Source organism: Dendropsophus ebraccatus, chromosome 15, assembly GCF_027789765.1.
Source record: "Dendropsophus ebraccatus isolate aDenEbr1 chromosome 15, aDenEbr1.pat, whole genome shotgun sequence".
Classification (NCBI taxonomy): domain Eukaryota; kingdom Metazoa; phylum Chordata; class Amphibia; order Anura; family Hylidae; genus Dendropsophus; species Dendropsophus ebraccatus.
The window spans coordinates 37,201,447-37,224,313 of record NC_091468.1 but is presented as its reverse complement, the minus strand read 5'-3'; the positions used below and the strand labels follow the sequence as shown (position 1 = coordinate 37,224,313).

The following is a 22,867-nucleotide window of genomic DNA, read 5'->3' as shown; positions in this document are numbered from 1 at the left end:
GAGGTAGTCATGGTGTTGTCACATGACATATAAAAGGATGTTCTAACATTAGAAGTCAGTATAGTCAACCTAACCTAGCGAGTGGCCAGACGCTGGTCATGATATTCAATACTCAGCACTTTAGTATGAAGGAGAAAAGAAAAAAAATACAAAAACCGGGCATCACAGAGGCACCCAATGTTTTACTAGTCGGGTATACACTTTCACTGAACTGAAGTTCTATTTTTCATTGCATGTGAACAATATTGATTGTATACTTTGTAATGGTGAATTTGTTGATCAATGGTTGTAGATACTATGATGAATGCAAAGTTAAAATAAATAAATAATCTTCTTCCAGTAAAATCAATGGTGACATACCTGCTGGGCCAGACCCAAGAAGAGCGCCCTTGTGAGGTTAAGCATATTGACCGAACCTTTCACTTTGGCATACATGTCTTTGATACCAATTAGCTTGCAGATGGTGATGACTGCTCGGTGACAATAGAGGCCATAACCTATACAATAAAATCAATGATAAATATTAGGTCCCTTTAATAAGTGGTTAAATACCAATCCTTCCTCCGCACATTTTTCACATCTGTCTGATCATGGCAGGAAGAGATGTTAAGGGAATGCTGACAGCAGGGAAATAAATCAGATCTATAACACTATAGACAGTGTGATATATAATGTTATTATTCATGGTTCATGGTCAATTGACAGTCTTGCAGATAGTACACAACCAATAATGGGAGGATGGGGTTCCAGCTACTGGAACTCACAATGATCCTGAGAATAAATCTTCACTAAAAGACTTTACTATTGTATATCAGTCTCATCATTTTATGGATTGGCTGCAGTCCTGACTGTTATGATATATCCTATTCATACCGTGTTTACCCGGAAATAAGACAGTACCTTATATTATTTTTTGCCCCCAAAGAGGCACTGTGTTTTATTTTTGGGGGATATCTTATTTTTCTCTCCCTGGCTTTCAACCCCGGCCCTCCCCCCAACTCTTCCCCTGGTCTCCCTGCAGCAACCCCCCGGAATACTTACCAATGACCTCCGTGTCCCTACATTGAAGCAGTAATCGGTACGTGCAGTGAGACATGGGGGCCATGGACCTATCAGTATTACTGTACCTCCTTCTCTGCCTCTCAGCTCTCGCTGCTGTCTGATGTTTTTTATTACATTTTTTTTGGTGTGTGTTGGAAGACGGGATAGTCCTAAACAGTGAGTATATTCCATATTCTATTCTATATATTCTATATTTTAACTGGAAAAGTTGGGGGTCGTCTTCTACGCCGGAAAATATGGTACCTGTCTGCTCACTTGGGCTTCTGACCTTTATTTGTTTACTTTAATAGAATGTTCAACTTATTTTTTTCTTAGGCTAAGCATCAATACGTTTCACATTCTTGTATTTGGTATTACTTTGATATACTGGGAAGATTTTATTTGAGTCTCCTTTATTATTAGATTTTGTGACACTGTACACTTGTGTTAACCAGGGTCTCTTTATTTACAGTGTATATTTGTACTTCTTGTTAGGGTTATTGTGTATGGGACCATGCTGACACAGGGAAAGCTATTTACTTCCTGATACAGTGCCTGTCGGGTAATGCTCTCATTACATTTAGATCTACCCATGAGATTTGTATCCCCTTTATGGGGTTTTTAAAGTGTTTTTAATTCTTTTTTGAGCTGTTGTAATAGATGTGATTTAATAAAATTGTTATTTTTCTTTGTTGATTGTGTTTTGTGGGGTGCACCCATTAGAATAATAACACACTTTTTCTTGTAGTTTGAGTGCTTCTGTATATTATGGTACAGGGTGGCACCCATTATATATATATGGGTTGAGCCCCCCTCTAGTCTTTTTTTTATGACTTTAGGCTAGTTGGGGTAGTTATTTAAGATATTACTGTCATTTTCAAAACTTTTGCTATGTCAGAGAAACATGTGAAAAGATTTGATCAGCTGGGGTCTGGGTGGATGCCATTGATTATTCTTATATAACACAAATGCTTTAAAAGGGAATCTGCCAGTTGCAATTCACATTTTAAACTGTTAGATAGCTGTAAGGTGATGGGAGACACATGGTACTTTTATATATCCAGCTGTGCTTCCTCTCCCCTCCACCATGTGTCTACTTGACCTAACACCTATATAACAGTGTCAGTGGTTTGAAATGCAAATTACAGCTGATAGATTCCCTTTAAGAGGGGTACTCCAGTTAAATTTTCTTTCAAATACAGAAACTTATGCAGATTTGAAATTTACTTCTATTTAAAATTCTAAAGTCTTCCAGTATTTATCAGCTGCTGTATGTCCTGCAGGAAGTGATATAATCTTTCCAGTCTGACACAGTGCTCTCTGCTACCACCCCTGTCTGAGACACGAACTGTCCAGAGCAGGAGTGGTTTGCTATGGGGATTTGCTACTGCTCTGGATGGTTCGTGAGATGGACAGAGGTGGCAGCAAAGAGCACTGTGTCAGACTGGAAAGAATACATCACTTCCTGCAGGACATACAGCAGCCGATAAGTACTTCAATGCTTGTGAAGTAAATTACAACTCTATAAAACTTTCTGACACCAGTTGATTTAAAATATTTTTTTTTTCACGGAAGTACTCCTTTAGGGTAGCTTCACACGTAATAGATTTGCAGCGGATTTCACGCAGCGAGTTTGCAGTGAAATCTGCTGCGAATCCTGCTACTGTGATTTTTAATGGAGTTACATACCCGCAGCGCAATTTTCCCGTCGATCCCGCTCAGACAATTAGTGACTGCGGTGGGGCCGTGGGAGTGGGACCGACGGAAGCCGGGAGCCTATGATGCAGCCGCGGCACCGAGCAGAACACACACAGCTGAATAACAAAATATCTTGAAACACAATTACTAAACTTGGCTATTACCGAAACTTTCTGCTAATTCTTAGATTTTAGGTGGAATCATCAGTAAATTGCTAATATTCTATTTTAACAGTCAAAAAGATTAGCATTTCTGAATACAGTGGTACCTTGGTTTAAGAGTAACTTGGATTGAGCGCGCTTTGCGAGAAGAGCTCACAGTTTTTCAAAATTGTAACTTGGTTTTAGAGCATTGCTTTGGTTTTAGAGCTTCCTGTCCTGGGTGGGAGAGTGAGTGTGTGTGTGTATATGTGTGTGTGTGGGGGGGGTGTATGGTCTGCATAGCGGGGTCTACAGCACTGTACTCTGATCCAGGAAGTGTCCCTCACCTTCCAAATCATAGCAGATCCACTTCAGGCTGGGGCTTGCATCAGGAAACAGGACTGTGGGGGTAATCTCTCCATAGCTGTAACCCCTCTCTCCCCGGAAAGAGAGTGCTGCTATACTGTGCCCACATATGTCCTGCTCATTCCTTCATGGTCCCTGCAGTCTCCGATCCTCTCCATTCCTGACATAATGTGCCTGCACTCACAGTCAGCTATACACACTGCTGCTATAATGTGTCTGCACTCACACTCAGCCATTACACAGCTGTATAGAAAAGTTTCTGTCACTGTCGTCCTGCACAGCTCTGTGATTCTCACTTCCTGATTGGTCCATGCTGAACACACCCCTTCCCCATTGCTGTCATGTGACCACACAGACCTCTGACAGCAGCCCTGCTTCTCTATTCTAGCCTGTTGTACTATGCTACTGCATTTTAGGGATCTGCAGTTCCATCCTGTATCCACAAACTGCTGCTGAATTATGCTCATAATCCAAGGCACCACTGTAATTCTATATCCATTTTCCTACCAAGATGACATTTTCCTCATTCCCCTTCCGTGATATGGGATTTATGTTTCCACTGTTTACTTCTCCAATGTTATTACAAGGAAGAAACGCCGGCGACATATATCCGAGACATTATATCCGAGACATTCCTTGTCCGGCACTTATCACTCTCTGGCTTAGCGCTGACCAGTCTACCCTATTACAGTGACATCAGAGTACATGCCCCTTGCTCCTTCATCCTGGCAGCCCAAATAATCCTAGTGATTTTATGTCTGCAGGAGTCGGGGTGGCATTAAATTATAGTTTAATTTGGAAGAACGCAGCGTTCCCAGAAGTGCACCAAAAACCTACTGGAACGATTTACAGAGAAAGGAAACTGGGAGGCCAGCGAGTAAAATTAAATATTTTGTCTATCTAGTAAATTAAACTGTGATGAATGGCCCCTTACAGATCATTCAGATGAAAGCGTGTCTGCAGAGTGTCCCCCCCCTCCCTCCTCCTGCCGCAGCAGCAGGAAAATCAATATATTCTTCGGGTCGTAAAAAATGGCTGCTGGTACTTATAGTTTGGTTTTTCAATTATAGTTGAAAAGAAAAAGAAGTACATTAGTGCAGTAAAGCATGGCTGGCGGTAATAGGATTTCCCCCGGAATTGTTTCACAGACCGCTGCTATTCATTCATTGTGATATCTTTCTGCTATACCTGTACAGGCTCTAACTTTTGCAATGCATCCAGAAGCCTAAAGACGACAAGATTTTACATATGTAATGCTTCACAGACCAATGCTACTAGCCCAGCCATTCATTAAAAAATCTACTATGAGCACTACGTTAGGCCGGACACCACCAGATGCATCTAATGGAGGAATAAAGACTACCATACGCAGTTTGTAGAGTAACTATTTTTCATTTATTTACTCAGATAGACTAGGGCACATCATTGTTATGCCTGGTACTAATCGGGAATTCTATATTCCTGTTGCCACCTGGGGCAGCTCACTCCATCCAGATTTACATTACGCACTGAACACCATACTGGCTATAAATTCAAATGCAGTCGGCGCCCTCTAGTGTTGGCTGCAGGAAGATCATGTGTGTTATCAAATCAGATCTCCCCTGTATATAACGATTAAAAACATAATCCACACAGATCTTAGGACCTAAAAATCTAATGGTGGACATTTGCTTTAAATCAATTTATAAAGATTTAAAGGGGTTATCCAGCACTACCAAAACATGGTCACTTTTGCACCACTCTTGTCTCCAGCTCAGGTGCAGTTTGCAATTAAGCTCCATTTACTTCAATGAACTCAATTCCAAAACATACACCCAAACTGGACACAAGAGTGGTGCAAAAGTGGCCATATTTTTGTAGTGCTCGATAACCCCTTTAATAGTTTTGAGGAGTTGTGCTATGGGGGGGATTCTGCAAGTCCTCTGTACAATCCTTGTATAGGAAGTAAAAAAGGGACTAGATGGGCAAAGTTGTTCTGTATATCGGCAGATAATTTATAAAAAAAAAAATTCCAGCCAATATCATACAGGTATAATTTGCATGGGGCACGGGATACTTACAAAGTATATTTTCATGCCATTCATTCATTATGGGCAGGGGGTGGGGGGGGAATATAAAAAAGCCAATATGCCTACTGGAGCCCATGCAGCACCGCATCAGAAAGTGCCCGGACCCTGCCGGCTGTCATCTTTTCCTGGGTTCCAGGTATGTCACGATCCAGGCTTGATGTAACAGATGGGTGGGATTTAGCCCACTAAGTGACTGCAGTGGTGTCCTGAACCAGTCACTGACTGGCTGAGCGGGGCATCCGTTAGCTGGGTCGTGACGTAGCCGGCAGGAAGCTCACAAGACAGCCAGCGGGCTCCAGGAGCAGGACGCGGGCGGCTGAACAGGTAACTATTTATTTTTTTCTAATTTCCCCCCACCCCCTGCCCGGATTGAATTTTTGTGAGCTACATAGATTGTATAATACAAAGGCGAGATCATTTGTTGTGTTTTAATAAGATTTTTATTTTTTTTTGCCAAAATCAAGTGTGGAACTCATTTGCACCCACTCCACGGATCCGTTGTTTTTTTTTTTTTTAACATACACAAAAATGAGGTCAGCTATGTTTTCGTGTACGTTAAAAAACGGATGCGTTTTGAACCTCTCTTTTATAATGGAAGTGGGAAAATGCACAAATGCATAAATTTTCCCATAATTTTTTTGCAAAAAAAAAAATGAAAAAACAAAAAACGTAGTGTGAACCCAGCGTTAAGGTTATACCATCAATGCATGAGGCCAATATTTTTTTAAAATAATAATCCTAGAATTGATACACCATAAGGCTATGTTCACACTATGTAAAAGTACGGCCGTTGTTGCCATTGGCAACAACGGCCGTACTTTTTGCGGAGCGCAACATAACCTTATCTGATATGGGATCCCGGCCGGAGCATATACACATCGTATACGCTCCGGCCGGGATCCCATACGGGGCCGCAAATAACTGACATGTCCAGTTTTCTGCGGACGGAATTCAGTGAATTCCGGCCGCAAAAAAGCCCTGTCAGTCCCACACGGTGAAGCGAGCGACTCCGGACGCTCCCTTCACCGTGTGCTATGGGAAGCTCTGATGCGGGCGCGCGCTGATGCGCCCGCATCAGAGCTCTGCGGCCGGACGCCGCCATAATCTGGCCACAGACCGGCCGGCCGGTCCAATACGTTACGTGAACATAGCCTAAATAATATATGGTACATGACATTTAGCACTGTGGTCAGAATGATTCCTTCTTTCCTTTTGTTCAGTACATGTTTCTTTTATTGCCATATTCTCCATACCTTTTGAGAGTACATATATACACACAATACAAAATCTCTCTGGGTAGTCAAAGTAGCACTTACCATGGTTCTGTTTCTTCATTTTAATTGTAGTTCTTTTAAAAGTTGATGTTATATCATGATATACTACAGGAAGACAAGAAATTAATATGTGTTAAAAAAAGTGACATAATTATATTCACAAAGTAAGGGGGGCTGCCGCTGCTGTTTTTTTTTTAAATTCCGGCTCTATGACTACTACTTTAGGGGGCTAAATGGTAAGTCGTATCACTTCATGTGCAATCTACCCAGACCAAAGCCTCTGCAAATCCAACACCACAAGCTTTATGTGATGTATAAAAAGGCATACACCATTATTTATCAGCGCTGGGCAAGAACCAGAAATCATCATCACATTAGACACAATTAATCTTCTATATGGGGAGAGCCCAAAATAAGCAGACAAATGAGGCATAGTGAATATGAAGACATCTCATAAAGCAGCTGGGAATCTCAGTTCACTCTTAATATTTACTGAGGCTTTTCTGTATTTCATGGAGATTATAATAAGCAGATAATAAGCAGGGGCAGGGGTCCTATTATCTAGAACTTAGCAATAAAAAAAAAGTCCAACGTCTACTGGAACTGGCTGTGATATACGCTGGGAAAATTACTGCAAACTTTAATGTGAAGCTTTTAACTTCTAATATGCAAATGCAACGTGCATAAAGATGACAAGAGCCCTTGTATAGACCTCATGCTTGGTTTAGTATTGACTCATATGAGCCTGACCTACAACACCAGGCACCATGAACATGAGTGGTTCTGTCTGTAGTGCACCCATTACCCTGCACAACAGCAAAAATTATTTTATCCAAAAAGATTTGGGCAGTGGGAGCTACTGGATATGTGTGTGTAACCACAGGCACTGGACACAATAGGTGGATGTTTTGAGAGGGAACACTGGAGGCACTATAACAAGTGTGCAACAGCACTATCTGCCGTGTTTCCCTGCAAATAAGGCAGAGTCTTATAGTTTTTTTGTCTCTCTGAAAAAGGGCTAGGGCTCATTTTTTGGGGGTAAGTCTTTTGGAGAAACACAGTATGCTCCTACTGTTGTTAGGTTCCTATACTGTAAGTTTGCCTGTAGTTAGGTCTCCATACTGTATACCCACACCCCCTCTGTAATTCTTTCCCCATACTGTATACAGTACATCCCCCCTCTACAGTAAGCCCCCCCAATACTGTATTCATCCCTCCCCCTCTGTAGTTCTCCCCCCATATATATACATCCCCTCTGCAGTAAGGCTCCCCATACTGTATACCTTCCTTCCTCCTCTGTAGTTCTTTCCCCATACTGTATACAGTACATCCCCCCTCTACAGTAGCCCCCCCCCCCCAATACTGTATTCACCCCTCCCCCTCCATAATTCTCCCCCTATATATATATAAATCCCGCTCTGCAGTAAGGCTCTATATTATATACCTCCTTCCCCTTCTGTAGTTGTTCTTCCATACTGTACACCTCCCTCTCTGCAGGTAGTCCCCATACTTTATATCTCTCTCCCCTCTGTAGTTGGCCCTCCGTCTCCCCATATTAAATGTCCCCTACTGTGCATCCTCTTAACAGTGGAAACTGGAGAGAAAGTCCTGCAGCTTGAGCTGAGCAGGTGGGGGCGGAGCATAACTAGTCTGGCCTTGATTGGCTGATGCTCAGCCACCCAGTGTCAGGGATCTGGTCAGCTGACGGTAACTATTTTTGGAGTAGGGTTTATATTTGAAGCCTACTCTAAAAACACTGATAAATGAAGCTAGACCTTATTTTCAGGTTTTTGAAAAAACACGGCAGGAGCCTTTTTTTGGAAAGTGATCCAGGTTGCAAATGTATTCTGTTCTGTATGAGAATATTTAATCATGTGACAGCCCAAAATATCCACAATATTAGGGGGGTACACTGCTGATATGCAGTGGGCAATGCAGCTATAACCGAGCTTACTTGTATGGTCGTTGTGTCGCTCAATGTAATGCAAATACTGGATGGCTCTGTTCTTTGCCTGAATGGATAAAGAATAGAACATTTTTAGCACAATGTTAAAATCTGTAAACTAAAGGATTTCATTAAATATTTCTTATGAACTAGAAAAATTCTGCATCTCTCTCTAATACTTTGTACACTGCTGTTATGTCTTGACGGGAATGCTCCAAGTCATTGATATATTAATCATCTGAGCCGACATATCTAATAGCTACAAGTATTTCATGATTAGTTTGGATTATTAAACAGTAAGATCCATTTTTATAGCTTTTTATCTGGAATATTAAAGGGGTACTCCGGCAAAAACTTTTTTTCTTTTGAAACCAGAAAGTGTCAGACAGTTATAAAGAGTTTTAATTTACTTCTTTTTAAAAATACAGTACATATCAGCTGCCGTATGTGCTGAAGGAAGTGGTGTATTCTTTCCAGTCTGACACACTACTCTATCTATAATATATAAGCGCCAGGACGAGCAAGTTTGTCTTGGACCACACCCTCAGAAGGGGCACCCATGGCTCAGTGGTTAGCACTGTTGCCTTGCAGCGCTAGGATCCTGGGTGGAAATCTGCTCTGAGTTTGTCTGTACCTCTTCCAGGTACTCCAGTTTCCTCCCACACTTCAATACACGTAGATAGGTGAATTTGGAATTTAGATTGTGAGCCCTAATAGGGACAGCACCAATGTTGACATGATGACAAGCTATGTACAGCACTGCGGAATAAATTGGCGCTATATAAATAATTATTATTATTTTCATTGCTTAGTCTAGACAGAGGCCAAGGGTTGGGCGGACAGAGTGTACTCCTAGTCAGGAGTCAGGTCAGGAGGTCAGACATATAGAGATCAACAAATAATGGGGCACCTAGTGGGACACTGGCAAGCTAAGAACCAAATTTCTCAGGCAGGGTGTAGCTAGTGACGCTGTCTAATATACCTGGTAATTTACAGGGACTGGCTGGGGAAGGATTTGGGTATGTGTGCGGACAGGAAGGGAACGTGCAAGCACCCTATGAGCGAACCCAGCAACAACAAGTGCATGTGGCACCAAGAGAAGGGGGGGAGGTGTAGACTGCACAGCATAGAGTAAAAGGTAAGCTGGCAGCGGTTCAATAGAAATGGACTATTGTATGGCTGTGGTATTGTTATTGTATGTAGGACACCAAAGAATGGCATTAGTTCACAATAAATTTGGCGTCACCAGGAGAAGTTTGGCATACACGTTGCAGGACTTTGAAGATTAAAAAAAGCAGGATGCAGTGGTCTCTGCAGAGATTAAAAGGGTCTTACCTTCCTGAGTGCTATGAGTCGGTCACTGGCTTTTCCAAGGGCAAACCCTGTCAAGAACACACACACACAAAAAAAGTTTCTCTCTGTTCACTGTACGGTTACATTGGATTTATTGCTTGCAGTTAGGCTTGGTGTAGTTCTTTAACCCCCCCCAGTCCATCAGCCAGGTCGCGACATGACCCTCCCCCCTCCTTATTTGCGGCATGACCTGGAGTTCTGTATGGTAACACTTTGGCGTAGATGGGACTTTTTGATTATTTTAATTAATTTTTTTCAACTCTACAATGCAACAAAAAAAATAATCTATAATTTTGGTGTTCTTTATTTTTCGCTTACACCGTTCACTGTACATAATAAATAACATTACATTTTAATAGATTTGATAATTCAGCACACAGTGATACCCAATATGCTTAATTTTATATATGTAAAATAGGGGGGTAATTCGGATTTTTATTAAGAGAGGTAATATTAAGGGACTATTACATGTAATCATCAGACTGTTATAGGCACTCTGCTCATAGAGTCATCTTGAGGCCTATGACCAGGATCCCGACTGGACAGCACGGAGGTAACTATGAGACCTTCTGTAGGGAAACTGATCGGGACACACTGCAGGGGTCCTAATCAGTCAGTGATAGGTACCACATTTAAGTTGTGTGATTGTGGTTTTTAGGGGGTTATTGGGGGGCGGCAATGACCTGGCTGCTGATAGCTCCTGAGCTCACTTCATAAAGTGTAGCAGTATGGCATAATGTGTGGAGTCACTGACCTCCATGGTGTGCTGGTACCTCATATGTTGGGAAGGGGTTAAAGGGCCTGCTGACAGACAGGAGGTATGATAATGATATTGATAAGACCATGTTCACACTTGTGTTGCTTGGTGGCAGCTTTCTCCGCCGGTGGTGCCTCCTGGGTTTGGGAGGGCCCTCGGGGTTTGGTCCTGTGACATTGGGGTTGCAGGGTCGTTCTATGGCCTCCCTTCCCTGTTTTTGCTCCCTTTGAGGGGTTGGCGGTCGCTGACTGACACAGTGCGGAGTTAGTGTTGGGACTCATGTGGGCCAGGGGACCTGCACGTGGTACATTGGTCAATATGATTTGATCAGATTATATACCAACATCCTGGCGTTGGTTTTTAAATGTAGCCGAGAGGCATTAGTGTCATCCTGAGAAAAGTTTCCAGCTGGTATCTAATACAAAAAAAAAATTCTGGTTAAATAAACCCCTAGATGATGTAGTAAAAAGTTCTTACCAGCTGCCCCATTGCCATTTCCTACCGCCACCAAGGCGCTGACGGATCTCTTTCTTCCCTCTTTGGCGGTCATGTTGAACACACTTTTCAACTACAATGACATAAGGTAATCTGTATTAGATAGCAACAGACTGAAATCACATGACATATTTCTGGGCTACAGTTCTCTATATTTAGCAGATGTATCATTTAAAACAAATTTCTGACATATCAGAGATTTGCGGGGGTCCGGGTGCAAAGATCCCCACCGATTGCTAGGATAGAGCAGCAGACATGCTCTGCCCCTTCTTCTCTGCTATAAACTGGTAATACGAGCGGTATAATGGAAGCCTATAAGACTTACAGTAGACAAAACTGCTGGACGTTTCATAGGCTTCCATTCTAATTCCCTACACTGATTAGAGCAGAGAAGAAGAGGCAGAGCGTGTGCTGCTTCATTCTTGTGATTAGTGGGGGTCTCAGCACCCGAACCCCCACTGATAGAACTTCTGACATGTTGCTAGGTACACTTTAATATAACAGGCAAATGAGAAAGGATGTAACTATTACTGGCGGAGTGGTGGCCAGTGAAATGTATCTTGGGGCATAGGAAATAACCTCATAATGTGATATTGTGACTCTCACTTAAAAGGGAAACTAACAGCGGGTTACAAGACTCTGATATTATGTTTCCATAGGACCAGAGTTGCCAAGAATAAAAGGTTACTACTACTCCCTGTAGTGTGCACTGTTGTTATAAGATTGGATTGGATTGTGATCATCATACAACTAGCACAAATACCCTGAAATTAATATGCATATGTATGAAATAAAGGATTAAATAGACATTAGAAAACATTTTTCTCACTTTTCATTGTTATTCAAGGTTATACAAGAAGCAAGCTTAATTTTATTAAAGTGGAAAAATCCATCAAGTTAATATGCCCTAAGGTTATGCACACATGATTTTGCATTATAGATTTGTCTTTATATGGATTATCATCTTTTTGATCTCTGCAAAGTTTCAGCATATCCCAGGCTCCTGTCCCTGCACCACTACCTACACCCGGGTGAGCAGACTACTGCATAGTTGTTGAATCTTTATTTGTCCACCAGGTGGCAGTATCACTGCGTGAGTTACTCTGTTGAAATTAAACAGACCTCCACAGTTTTTGTAGAAATACGGCCCCTCAACCAACAGTGGGAAGACTGCAGCAAATCCCTTCAGGGCCATAAAACGGATACTATTTTCTTTTTTGTTAGTTTTCCCCCCGACCAATATTGCAGCACATCTCTTCTAACACAAGGTATGGAGGATGCTTTGGGAACAGTATACGGTTCTGATATCTTTAATGGTAGATTTGTGGTAACAGAGGGGCACACCTGATAGTATTTACTGTCATTGGAAAATGGAAAAAGGTCAATACAGATGAACTTGTACCCAGATGATTCGTCCATGACCTTTCTTCACTGCACATTTAAGGGTTTGAAGACATACAATATACAGTAGATAAAATGAACTGCTATAAAGCCTGCAAAATTGCAAGGACATGGACTGCCGGAGAAAGATTAATAATAGTAAAAAGGTGGAGAATAAAATAAAAAAATTAACCTTTTGCTGCCCATGACTATCAGCTTAGCTGGATTTAAAGACAAAATTCAGATATTCAAGACCCAATTATGGCTGCCCCTTCTCCACTGAAGAGTAACAGCCAGGATTATACAGGTTTAAGAGGGTTTAGTTGTGCTCTCGCTTAAAGGGATACTCTCGCGAAAATCTTTCTTTCACATCAACTGGTTTCAGAAAGTTATATAGATTTGTAATTTACTTCTATTTAAAAAAAGTCTTCCAGTACTTATCAGCTGCTGTATGTCTTGCAGGAAGTGGTGTTTTCTTTCCAGTCTGAAACAGTGCTCTCTGCTGACATCTCTGTCTATGACAGGAACTGTCCAGAAAGGTAGCAAATCCCCAAAGAAAACCTCTTCTACTCTCCAGACTAGGGATGGTCCGAGCCCGCCGAGGTTCGGGTTCGGCTGAACCCGAACGCTCGGCATCGGATTAGCGCTGTCTGCCCGCTCCGTGCAGCGGGCGGATCCAGCGGGAGGACCGCCTGGAAAACTGGGATACAGCCTATAGCTATGGCTGTATCCCAGTTTTCCAGGCGTTCCTCCCGCTGGATCCGCCCGCTGCACGGAGCGGGCAGACAGCGCTAATCATTGCGGATGGTTCGGGTTCGTACGAACTCGGTTCGGACCATCCCTACTCCAGACTAAAAAGAAGACCACTTCCAGTGCTTTTCATCTGCTGTATGTCCTGCAGGAAGACGTAAATTATAAATCTCTGGCACTTTCTGCCACCAGTTGATTTGAAAGATTTTTTTTCTTAACCAGCTCTTTAATAATCAGGATCATAGAAATTATATTCGAGCCTAAATTACCCAAAAGCTGCTGTAGTCATTTATAATTCAGACTGACCTAAAGGAGTGAACATGGCTCAAAAGATAATCTGATCAGATGCGCCCTCTGCCAACTTTTCAAGCCATTTCCATCTCTTTATCTAATTTACGGAGCACAATGTGCTGAATCATGGACGTCACCTGTCACTTATCTGGCCTTCATTCTGCCCGTCACTTATGTTCTGAATTATTTCTATTTTCGGAGAACTATATAGATCTGAACTACGTCTAATTTTTTTCTATAATGGAGGAGGATTTATATAAATGTAGCCCCATCCCGATCTCCAGTAACACTTATGTCATATGCAGCATAACTGCAGGATCTGCTACAAATCCAGGAGAAAAACTGTAAGAAAGATGTCACAAAATCCTCACACCATGGGTTCCAGAAGTGAGGAATTAAAAATAGTATGGGCCACTTATGTAAACTGATGTGATAATGTGCAATGACCAGGGGAGGGCAAATTTATACAGGGCAGCTGAATTCCCCCGGATAAAGCCTGACGTTACTGACTGGCTGAGTGGGCAATTGCTTACTCAGGCCATTATGTTGCGGTTGAAAGAGCTGGATATGTGATGTAACCAGATTCCATTGGAAAATGTCTTCCGGTGGCAGTCATTGGGATTTGCACAATGGAGGCACAGGGACGGGTGAGTTTAGGTTGTTTATTATTTTCCTGCACCCCCTTGCCTTTTTAAAACTTGATGGGATTTCTCGTTTAGGGTGCGTTCACACCTACAGGATTCGCAGCAGATCCGCAGCAGATTTGATGCTGTGTTCAGTTATTTAATTGAAATCTGCTGCGGATCTGCTGCAGATCCACTGTAGATCCGCAGCAGCGGATCCGGTAAGTGTAAACGTACCCTTAAAGTGATGTTAAGGACCTACAGGATCTGCAGCAGATTTGATGCTGTGTTCAGTTATTTAAATGAAATCTGCTGCAGAAAATCTGCTGCAGATCCTGTAGGTGTGAACGCACCCTAAAGCAGTATTTGGGAAAAAATTAACTTTTTTCAAATCACAGCAGCTGATAAGTACTGGAAGGCTTGACTTACAAAAAAAAAATAATAATTTACAGATCTGTATAGCTTTTTGGCACCAGTAGATCTGAAGGTACTTTTTTTTTATTTATTATTATTCTGGAGCACCCCTTAAAGGACCACTTTTTAGATCTGTTTTTTTGGATCCACAAACTAATTTTTGTGACTGAGCTCGACATGGACACCTCTCTGACCTTAGGTGCATCAAATATGTTAGGAGATGTAATAGGGAGCAAGGACATCAGTCCCCAACCTCACTAAAGCTACCATGGCCAACTGTACATGAATCCCAACAGTCACGATGTACCTAAAAGTTGAATTCTCTAGCATGTTACTACATATATCATTCCTAATAAGAATTATTGGTATGTATAGTCACATTTGGATATGTTATTTTGTACTTACTGCCAATCTTTCTATTAACCCTTTAAGGACATGGCCCATTTTCGTTTTTACGTTTTCGGTTTTTCCTCCTTGTGTTTAAAAGGTCATAGCACTTGCATTTTTCCACCTAGAAACCCACATGAGCCCTTATTTTTTGCGTCACTAATTGTACTTTGCAATTACAGGCTGAATTGTTGCATAAAGTACACTGCGAAACCAGAAAAAAATTCAAAGTGTGGTGAAATTGAAAAAAACGCATTTCTTTTATTTGGGGGAAATGTGTTTTTACGCCATTCGCCCTGGGGTAAAACTGACTTGTTATGCATGTTCCTCAAGTCGTTACGATTAAAACGATATATAACATGTATAACTTATATTGTATCTGATGGCCTGTAAAAAATTCAAACCGTTGTTAACCAATATACGTTCCTTAAAATCGCTCCATTCCCAGGCTTATAGCGCTTTTATCCTTTGGTCTATGGGGCTGTGCGAGGTGTCATTTTTTGCGCCATGATGTGTTCTTTCTATCGGTACCTTGATTGCCCATATACGACTTTTTGATCGCTTTATATTACATTTTTTCTGGATTTGATGCGACCAAAAATTCGCAATTTTGCACTTTGGGATTTTTTTGCGCTGACGCCGTTTACCGTACGAGATCAGGAATGTGATTAATTAATAGTTCGGGCGATTACGCACGCGGCGATACCAAACATGTTTATTTATTTATTTGTTTACTTTTATTTAAAACCTGGGAAAAGGGGGGTGATTCAGACTTTTATTAGGGGAGGGGGCTTTTTACTATTAACAACACTTTTTTTTTTTTTTTACACATATACTAGAAGCCCCCCTGGGGGACTTCTAGTATATACACTGTGATCTCTCATTGAGATCTCTGCAGCATAGATATGCTGCAGAGATCCATGAGATCGGCACTCGTTTGCTTTCGGCTGCTGCAGCCGAAAACGAACGAGTGCCGAGCCGAGGACGGCGCCATATTGGACGTGTCCCCGGCCGGCATCAGTAACGGAGATCGCTCCTCCGGGACAAGGTCCCGGAGGAGCGATCTCCCCCACTAGACCCCAGGGAAACGTTGCCTCCGGTAATCGGAGGCAGCTGTCAACTTTGACAGCTGTCTCCGATTAGCTAATTAGCGGGCACGGCGATCAGACCGTGCCCGCTAATAGCAGCGGTCCCGGGCTACTCGCGGCACCCGGGATCGCGGCACTTCAAAGCGGGGCCGCCGCGCGGCCCCGCTTTGAAGTGCAAGTGAGGACATATGACGTACGCATACGTCCTATGTCCTTAAGAGGTTAAAGGGTTTATCCAGCGAAATTTTTTTTCTTTCGAATCAACTGGTTTCAGAAAGTTATAGATTTGTAATTTACTTCTATTTAAAAATCTCCATTCTTCCAGTACTTATCAGCTGCTGTATGTCCTGTAGGAAATGTTGTTTCCTTTTCAGTCTGACACAGTGCTCTCTGCTGCCACCTCTGTCCGTGACAGGAACTGTCCAGAGCAGCAGAAAATCCACATAGAAAACCTCTCCTGCTCTGGACAGTTCCTGTCATGGACAGAGGTGGCAGCAGAGAGCACTGTGTCAGACTGAAAAGAAAACAACACTTTCTTAAGGACATACAGCAGCTGATAAGTACTGGAAGACTTGAGATTTTTAAATACAGTGGTACCTCGGTTCTCGAACTTAATTGGTTCTGGAAGGCAGTTTGAGAACCGAGCAGTGTCTTAGTTTCCATAGGAAATAATGTAAATGTGATTAATTGGTTCCAGGACCCACGAATAATTACCTACAATATTCCTATATTACACTGATAAGTGCCCAGTTTAATCTCTACAGTACAGAACAGAGCAGCACTATATACTGTACAGGACATTACAGAACAGCACTATATACTGTACAGTACATTATACACAACAAACATTCAACAAAACCAGCAATTATAGTACAGTAGTCACCAACTCCTCACTCATCCTTTACTGTATAGCGCCCCCCCCCCCCCCCCCATCCAAGCACTGTAATGTATGGGAGATGGTGGTGCACTGACTGTACTACTCCTGTACTGTACATGGCCTCCAGCAATCTTATACACTACAGGATGGGAGATGGTGGTGCACTGACTGTACTACTCCTGTACTGTACATGGACTCCAGCAATCTTATACACTACAGGATGGGAGATGGTGGTGCACTGACTGTACTACTCCTGTACTGTACATGGACTCCAGCAGTCCTATACAGTGCTGTACTGTATGTGAAGCCTCACCAGTGCTAAACTCACCAGATACAACTCAGCATCCACGCTCGCAAAAACGTTTTGATACCGTGAACTTCAAGACTGGGGGCCCGAAAAGTGTTTGAGAACCGAGCAAGGGTTTGAGAACCAAAGCAAACTTTCCTGGAAAATACAGTTTGAGTTCCAAGCAGTTTGAGAACCGAGGTACCACTGTAGAAGTAAATTACAAATCTATATAACTTTCTGAAACCAGTTAATTTGAAAGAAAAATATTTTCACTGGACAACCCCTTTAACTTCTTACGCTTGGTGTATATCATCTTATTATGTATCAATATATTCTTTTATGTGTGTCTCATTGTTGCCACTTATCTCTACAGTATAAATGCTCTGGATCAGTGATTTTCAACCAGTGTGCCGCGGCACACTAGTGTGCCGCGACACATGGTCGAGTGTGCCGCGGGGAAAGTTCCCCAAACTATGGTGCCCCTGTGAAACAGGAGAAAATAATGGGGGAGAGAAACCTGGGGATGGGGGAGAAACAGGGGAGAGAAACATGGGGATGGGGGAGAGAAACAGCGGAGAGAAGCAGGGGGGAGAGAAACATGGGGATGGGGGAGAGAAACAGCGGAGAGAAGCAGGGGGGAGAGAGGTTTGGTGGAGAGAAGCACAGGAGAGAAGAAGGGGGGAGAAGTATGGTGGAGAGAAGCACAGGAGAGAAGCAGAGGGGAGAAGTATGGTGGAGAGAAGCACAGGAGAGAAGCAGGGGGGAGAGAAGCACAGGAGAGAGGCAGGGGGGAGAAGTATGGTGGAGAGAAGCACAGGGGAGAGAAGCATGGTGGAGAGAAGCACAGGAGAGAAGCAGGGGGGAGAAGTATGGTGGAGAGGAGTAGGGGGGAGAAGTATGGTGGAGAGAAGCACAGGAGAGAAACACAGGGGGGAGAAGAAAACAGGCCCAGGTTTCACACTGAGTGAGTATAAATACATTTAGAATCTATATTATTAACTATATGTATAATATGTACTGTTTTAGTGTCATTTTGTGCCATTTTGGTTGGTGGTGTGCCCCGGGATTTTTTAAGTATAAAAAGTGTGCCGCGGCTCAAAAAAGGTTGAAAATCACTGCTCTGGATGATGATAGAACCAAAAATTGAAAGAGCTGCTGACAGGCTCTCCCAGGAAACAGCTGAAAAGCTTGCTTTAAATGTGATCTATTGCTTACTGCTCTGGACCATATACTTTATAGGTGAAAATTAATGTTCTCTAACATGACAGATGGTGGATGGTCTCTGAAGTATGGGCGAAGAGGGAGAAAACAATAGTATTCACTGTACTAGTATAAACTAGGAATATGTATGCAGAATATAATATATTAGTTACAGTATACCTACTCCTCATTCTGGGCCTGGGTGATTAGCAGAGACATACCCCTAGTCCAATCAAACAGTGGCCCTCCTAAGAGATTAAAGCGAATGTACCACTAGGTACCTCGCTTTGGGTGTTTTACATGAACAGACCAGCACCGGCGCGGATTCCGTGCACAGTGTCTGTCTATTCCGAATCACCAGCCCACCTCGGAGCATTGAGGACAGGCCCCCCCCCCCCCAGCTGCCAGTGTGATGAAACCTCTCCCCTCTGTGACGCAGATCCATTAGAATCAATTGTCACACTGGGGGCGGGCGGGCCTGTCCTCAGTACTCCAGAGTAGACCGTTCAAAAAAGGACAGAGCCACCACCTAGGCGTTACTCTGTTCATGTATATATATAAAAAAAAAAAAAAAAAAAAAAAAAAAAAAAAAAGCAGTTTGTCATATCACCAAGACAGGGATACTTGGTCCCTCATCCTCCTGGGCTGGACCTTGTTACAGATCAGTCATCCTCCTGGGCTGGACCTTGTTACAGATCTGTCATCCTCCTGGGCTGGACCTTGTTACAGATCTGTCATCCTCCTGGGCTGGACCTTGTTACAGATCTGTCATCCTCCTGGGCTGGACCTTGTTACAGATCCGTCATCCTCCTGGGCTGGACCTTGTTACAGATCTGTCATCCTCCTGGGCTGTACCTTGTTACAGCCCCTCTCCCCCCTCACAGTATCAGTTACTGATTTCCATGCTGGGGTGATCCGCCCACTAGACGGTCAATTGGCCAGAAGCGACGATCGGCCCACACTGGCTATTAGCTGCAGAGAGACTCCTCCCTGAATCAACTAGTGTCCGAAAGATTTGTAAATTACTTCTATTTAAAAACCTCCAGTCTTACAATACTTATCAGCTGCTGTATGTCCTGCAGGAAGTGGTGTATTCTTCTTTCCAGTCTGACATGGCGCTCTCTGCTGCCACCTCTGTCATTGACAGGAACTGTCCAGAGCAGGAGAGGCTTTTTGTGTGCATTTGCTACTACGTTGTACAATTCAACAGTGTCTAGTGAACAAGAGGACAGCGGAGAAATCTCAGTAGTAGCTGTGTTGTGTGTGAAAACAAAGTACAGTATTATCTTCTACCATGTAACAGAGGAATATGCAGTAATCTGTAAATATTTTGAAGATAATAGAAGAATTATAGGAGTGCTTTAAAAAGTAATGCTTTACAAAGCAATTCAGCCAAAAGCAAGCCCTGGTAGTAATAATGTTTGAGACAACTGTATTGCTTCCCACTGTAATAGTGCTCCCCCTGTGCCCCCATGTAGTATAGAAGATCTTCTTTGTGCCTCCATATAGGTAGGGTGTAGAAGTGGAGGTTTAGTGGATAAGGGGTGTAGAAGTACAGGTATAGATAAGGGGTGTAGAAGTACAGGTATAGATAAGGGGTGTAGTAGTACAGGTACTGATGAGGGGTGTAGTAGTACAGGTACTGATGAGTGTAGTAGTAGTAGTAGTAGTAGTAGTACAGGTACTGATGAGGGGTGTAGTAGTACAGTTACTGATTAGGGGGGTAGTAGTAGAGGTATAGATGAGGGGAGTAGTAGTAGTACAGGTATAGAGGGGAGGCAGGCGGTGACTGAGGTGACTGGGGGCAGGAGGGCACATACCTGGTATTCCCTTCCTCCTCTCACCCCGGGCACACACTTTATCCACAGGACAGTACATGGAGGTCCCAGGGACAACTGAGTTTGGGTGACTGGGGCAGAGGTGATAGCGCCGCTGTGGGTGCTGGAACTGTACAGCGGGATCGATCCTACTGAACAGCTCCAGTAACTGCAGCGACTGTGGCCTCCTCCTACTTAAGAGACCGGGAACCTCTGTGTGCTGTCAGGAGGGGAGCTCGTCTGGCACCTCACCACGCCGCACCACCAGCCCTGTACCTCCGTCGTGCCGCCAGCCCACCCGCAATAATTTTTTGTGAAAATAGAGTTTATGATTTTCACAAAAAAAAAAAAATCTAATCGATTTTCAAATTAATTCGATTAATCACTCAGCCCCAATTTCAGTTTGTTTTTTTTAAATAAATAAGGGACTTGATAAAACATAAAATATAGTATTGTGTAACATTTATAAAATTCACAACCTAAAGGACAGAAATGGCTGCACGTCGCACCCACGGTTGATACGAAAGCTACATTAAAAACCAACATTAGAAGTTAGTTTATAATTTGATCAAACCATATTGCCTCACGTACCACGTGCTGGTCTCTGATACACATGATTCACTATGCTAAACAACACTGTGCCGGTCAACGAACGCCAACCTAGCAAAGCATGCGCAAGCAGGGAAGGGGGACCACAGAAAGGCCCTGCAACCCCACTGTCACAGGACCAAACCCCAAGGGCCCGCTGTCTTCGCCGACTGCGCCTGCTGGGTTTGGGGAGGTCCTGTGACAGTGGGGTTGCAGAGGCATTTCGTGGCCCCTCTTCCCCGTTTGCACTCACTTTGCAGGGGTGGCGGTCACTGACCAACACAGTGTTGATTTAGTGTAGGGACTCATGTGGGCCAGGGGACCTGCACGTGGTACATGAGGCAGTATGGTTTGATCAAATTATATACCAACATCCTGGCATTGGTTTTTAAATGTAGCCGAGAGACATTAGTGTCAGCCTTAGGTGTGAGGTGCAGCAGTTCCTTTCTCTCTATGGCCGTATTTATTAAATTTAAATGAAAGTTACCAAATGAAATTTTGTATTTTGAAGTTGGTACATTTTTCCCCCGACTCCACAGCCCTGGCCTTAAAGTTCACCGAAAATTGTTTTCTTTCAAATCAACTGGTTTCTGAAAGTGCCAGAGATTTGTAATTTACTCCTGTTAAAAATCTCAAATCTTCTAGTACTTATCAGCTGCTGTATGTCCTGAAGGAAGTGGTGTATTCTTTCCAGCCTGGACAGCAGTAGAGGGTTTTAAGCAGGAAATTTGCTACTGTTCCCAGAATGTTCCTGGCATGGACAGAGGTGGCAGCAGAGAGCACTCTATCAAACTGGAGAGAATACAACACTTCCTGCAGAACATACAGTAGATGACTTGAAGTACTGGAAGACTTGAGATTTTAAAATAGAAGTAAATTACAAATTTCTGGCACTTTATGGCCACAGTTGATTTAAAAGAATTTTATTTTGTAAACTACCCCTTTAAGTCATCACTTTGATTTGCATGAGGGCAGAATACCCCTTTAAATCATTACAAATATAGCAAATTACAACATAACATGAAGAAAGTAAGAAAAATAAAAATAAAACCAGGAGATAGCAGCCTAATATGTTTGTCAAAAAAGGTTTTCAAAACCACCAAGCTAACCGGCTGTGCCATAAAAACATGCAGGGAAAAAATGAGCAGTATAACATGTTATACAGCAAAACAACAATCAATTTTCATCTACTTGAAGACAAGCTGAACAAGCACTTAAAATGGAGAGCAGCTCCTGCAGTGTTTCGCATGCTGAGTATATCAGCAATCAATTTGACAATATAGTAAAATAAAAAGCTAAAAATGATTATCTCGCTAGGAAAAATATCTTCCTTTTGTATCGCTGCAGGTGAAAGGAATCGCTACAAAACATCCTGTCTATAGCAGCCTTATTCTTCCATGATGCCAGGCACAGAACGCACTGGACACCGACTTCTCTCCTGCCAAACTGCTGATCAAATCAAAGATTTGAAGGCAGAGCTATAAGGATAGACCCAGAGAAAGTGGAGTGGCTGCACCTCACAACCATGGTTCACACCAATACTATACTTAAAAACCAACGCCAGAATGTTGGTATATAATTCGATCTAACCATATTGCCTCATGTACCGCATGTAGGTCTTCTGGCACACGAGCCCTATTCTAAAACAACCCTATTCTCAGCTACCGCCTACCGTTCAAAGCAAGCGACAACAGGGGAGGGGGGGTCAAGGGACTCGTGTGCCAGAGGACCTGCACGCGGTACATTAGGCAATATGGTTTGATCAAATTAACCAACATTTTGGTGTTGGTTTTTAAATATAGCCGAGAGGCATTAGTGTCAGCAATGGGTGTAAGGTGCAGCCACTCCTCTTTCGCTAAATCTATAAGTATGTTGGCATTTTTCAGGACCCCCCCCCCCTTTACCAATACTTCAATAGAAATCCTGGAATCATGCTAAAAAAAGAGAAATACAGGACTTTTAATTAAGAAAAACAAACAAACAAAAAAAAACACAGCAAGTGGCAGTGGTATTTTTTCAGCTAAA

The 22,867-nt window shown here is 42.8% G+C and overlaps 1 protein-coding gene across 1 annotated transcript in view; it reads right to left on the bottom strand.

Annotated features, from left to right (window-relative positions):
* Positions 1–22,867, bottom strand: part of MRPS5 (mitochondrial ribosomal protein S5) — a 61,328-nt gene that overhangs the window by 531 nt on the left and 37,930 nt on the right. The window contains exons 6-10 of the mRNA XM_069954687.1: positions 11,121–11,211; positions 9,869–9,915; positions 8,543–8,600; positions 6,631–6,693; positions 361–497 (exon numbers count right to left, since the gene is read on the bottom strand). Of these exons, the coding sequence (XP_069810788.1) occupies positions 361–497; positions 6,631–6,693; positions 8,543–8,600; positions 9,869–9,915; positions 11,121–11,211 (396 nt within the window). The remainder of the gene's footprint in view (positions 1–360; positions 498–6,630; positions 6,694–8,542; positions 8,601–9,868; positions 9,916–11,120; positions 11,212–22,867) is intronic.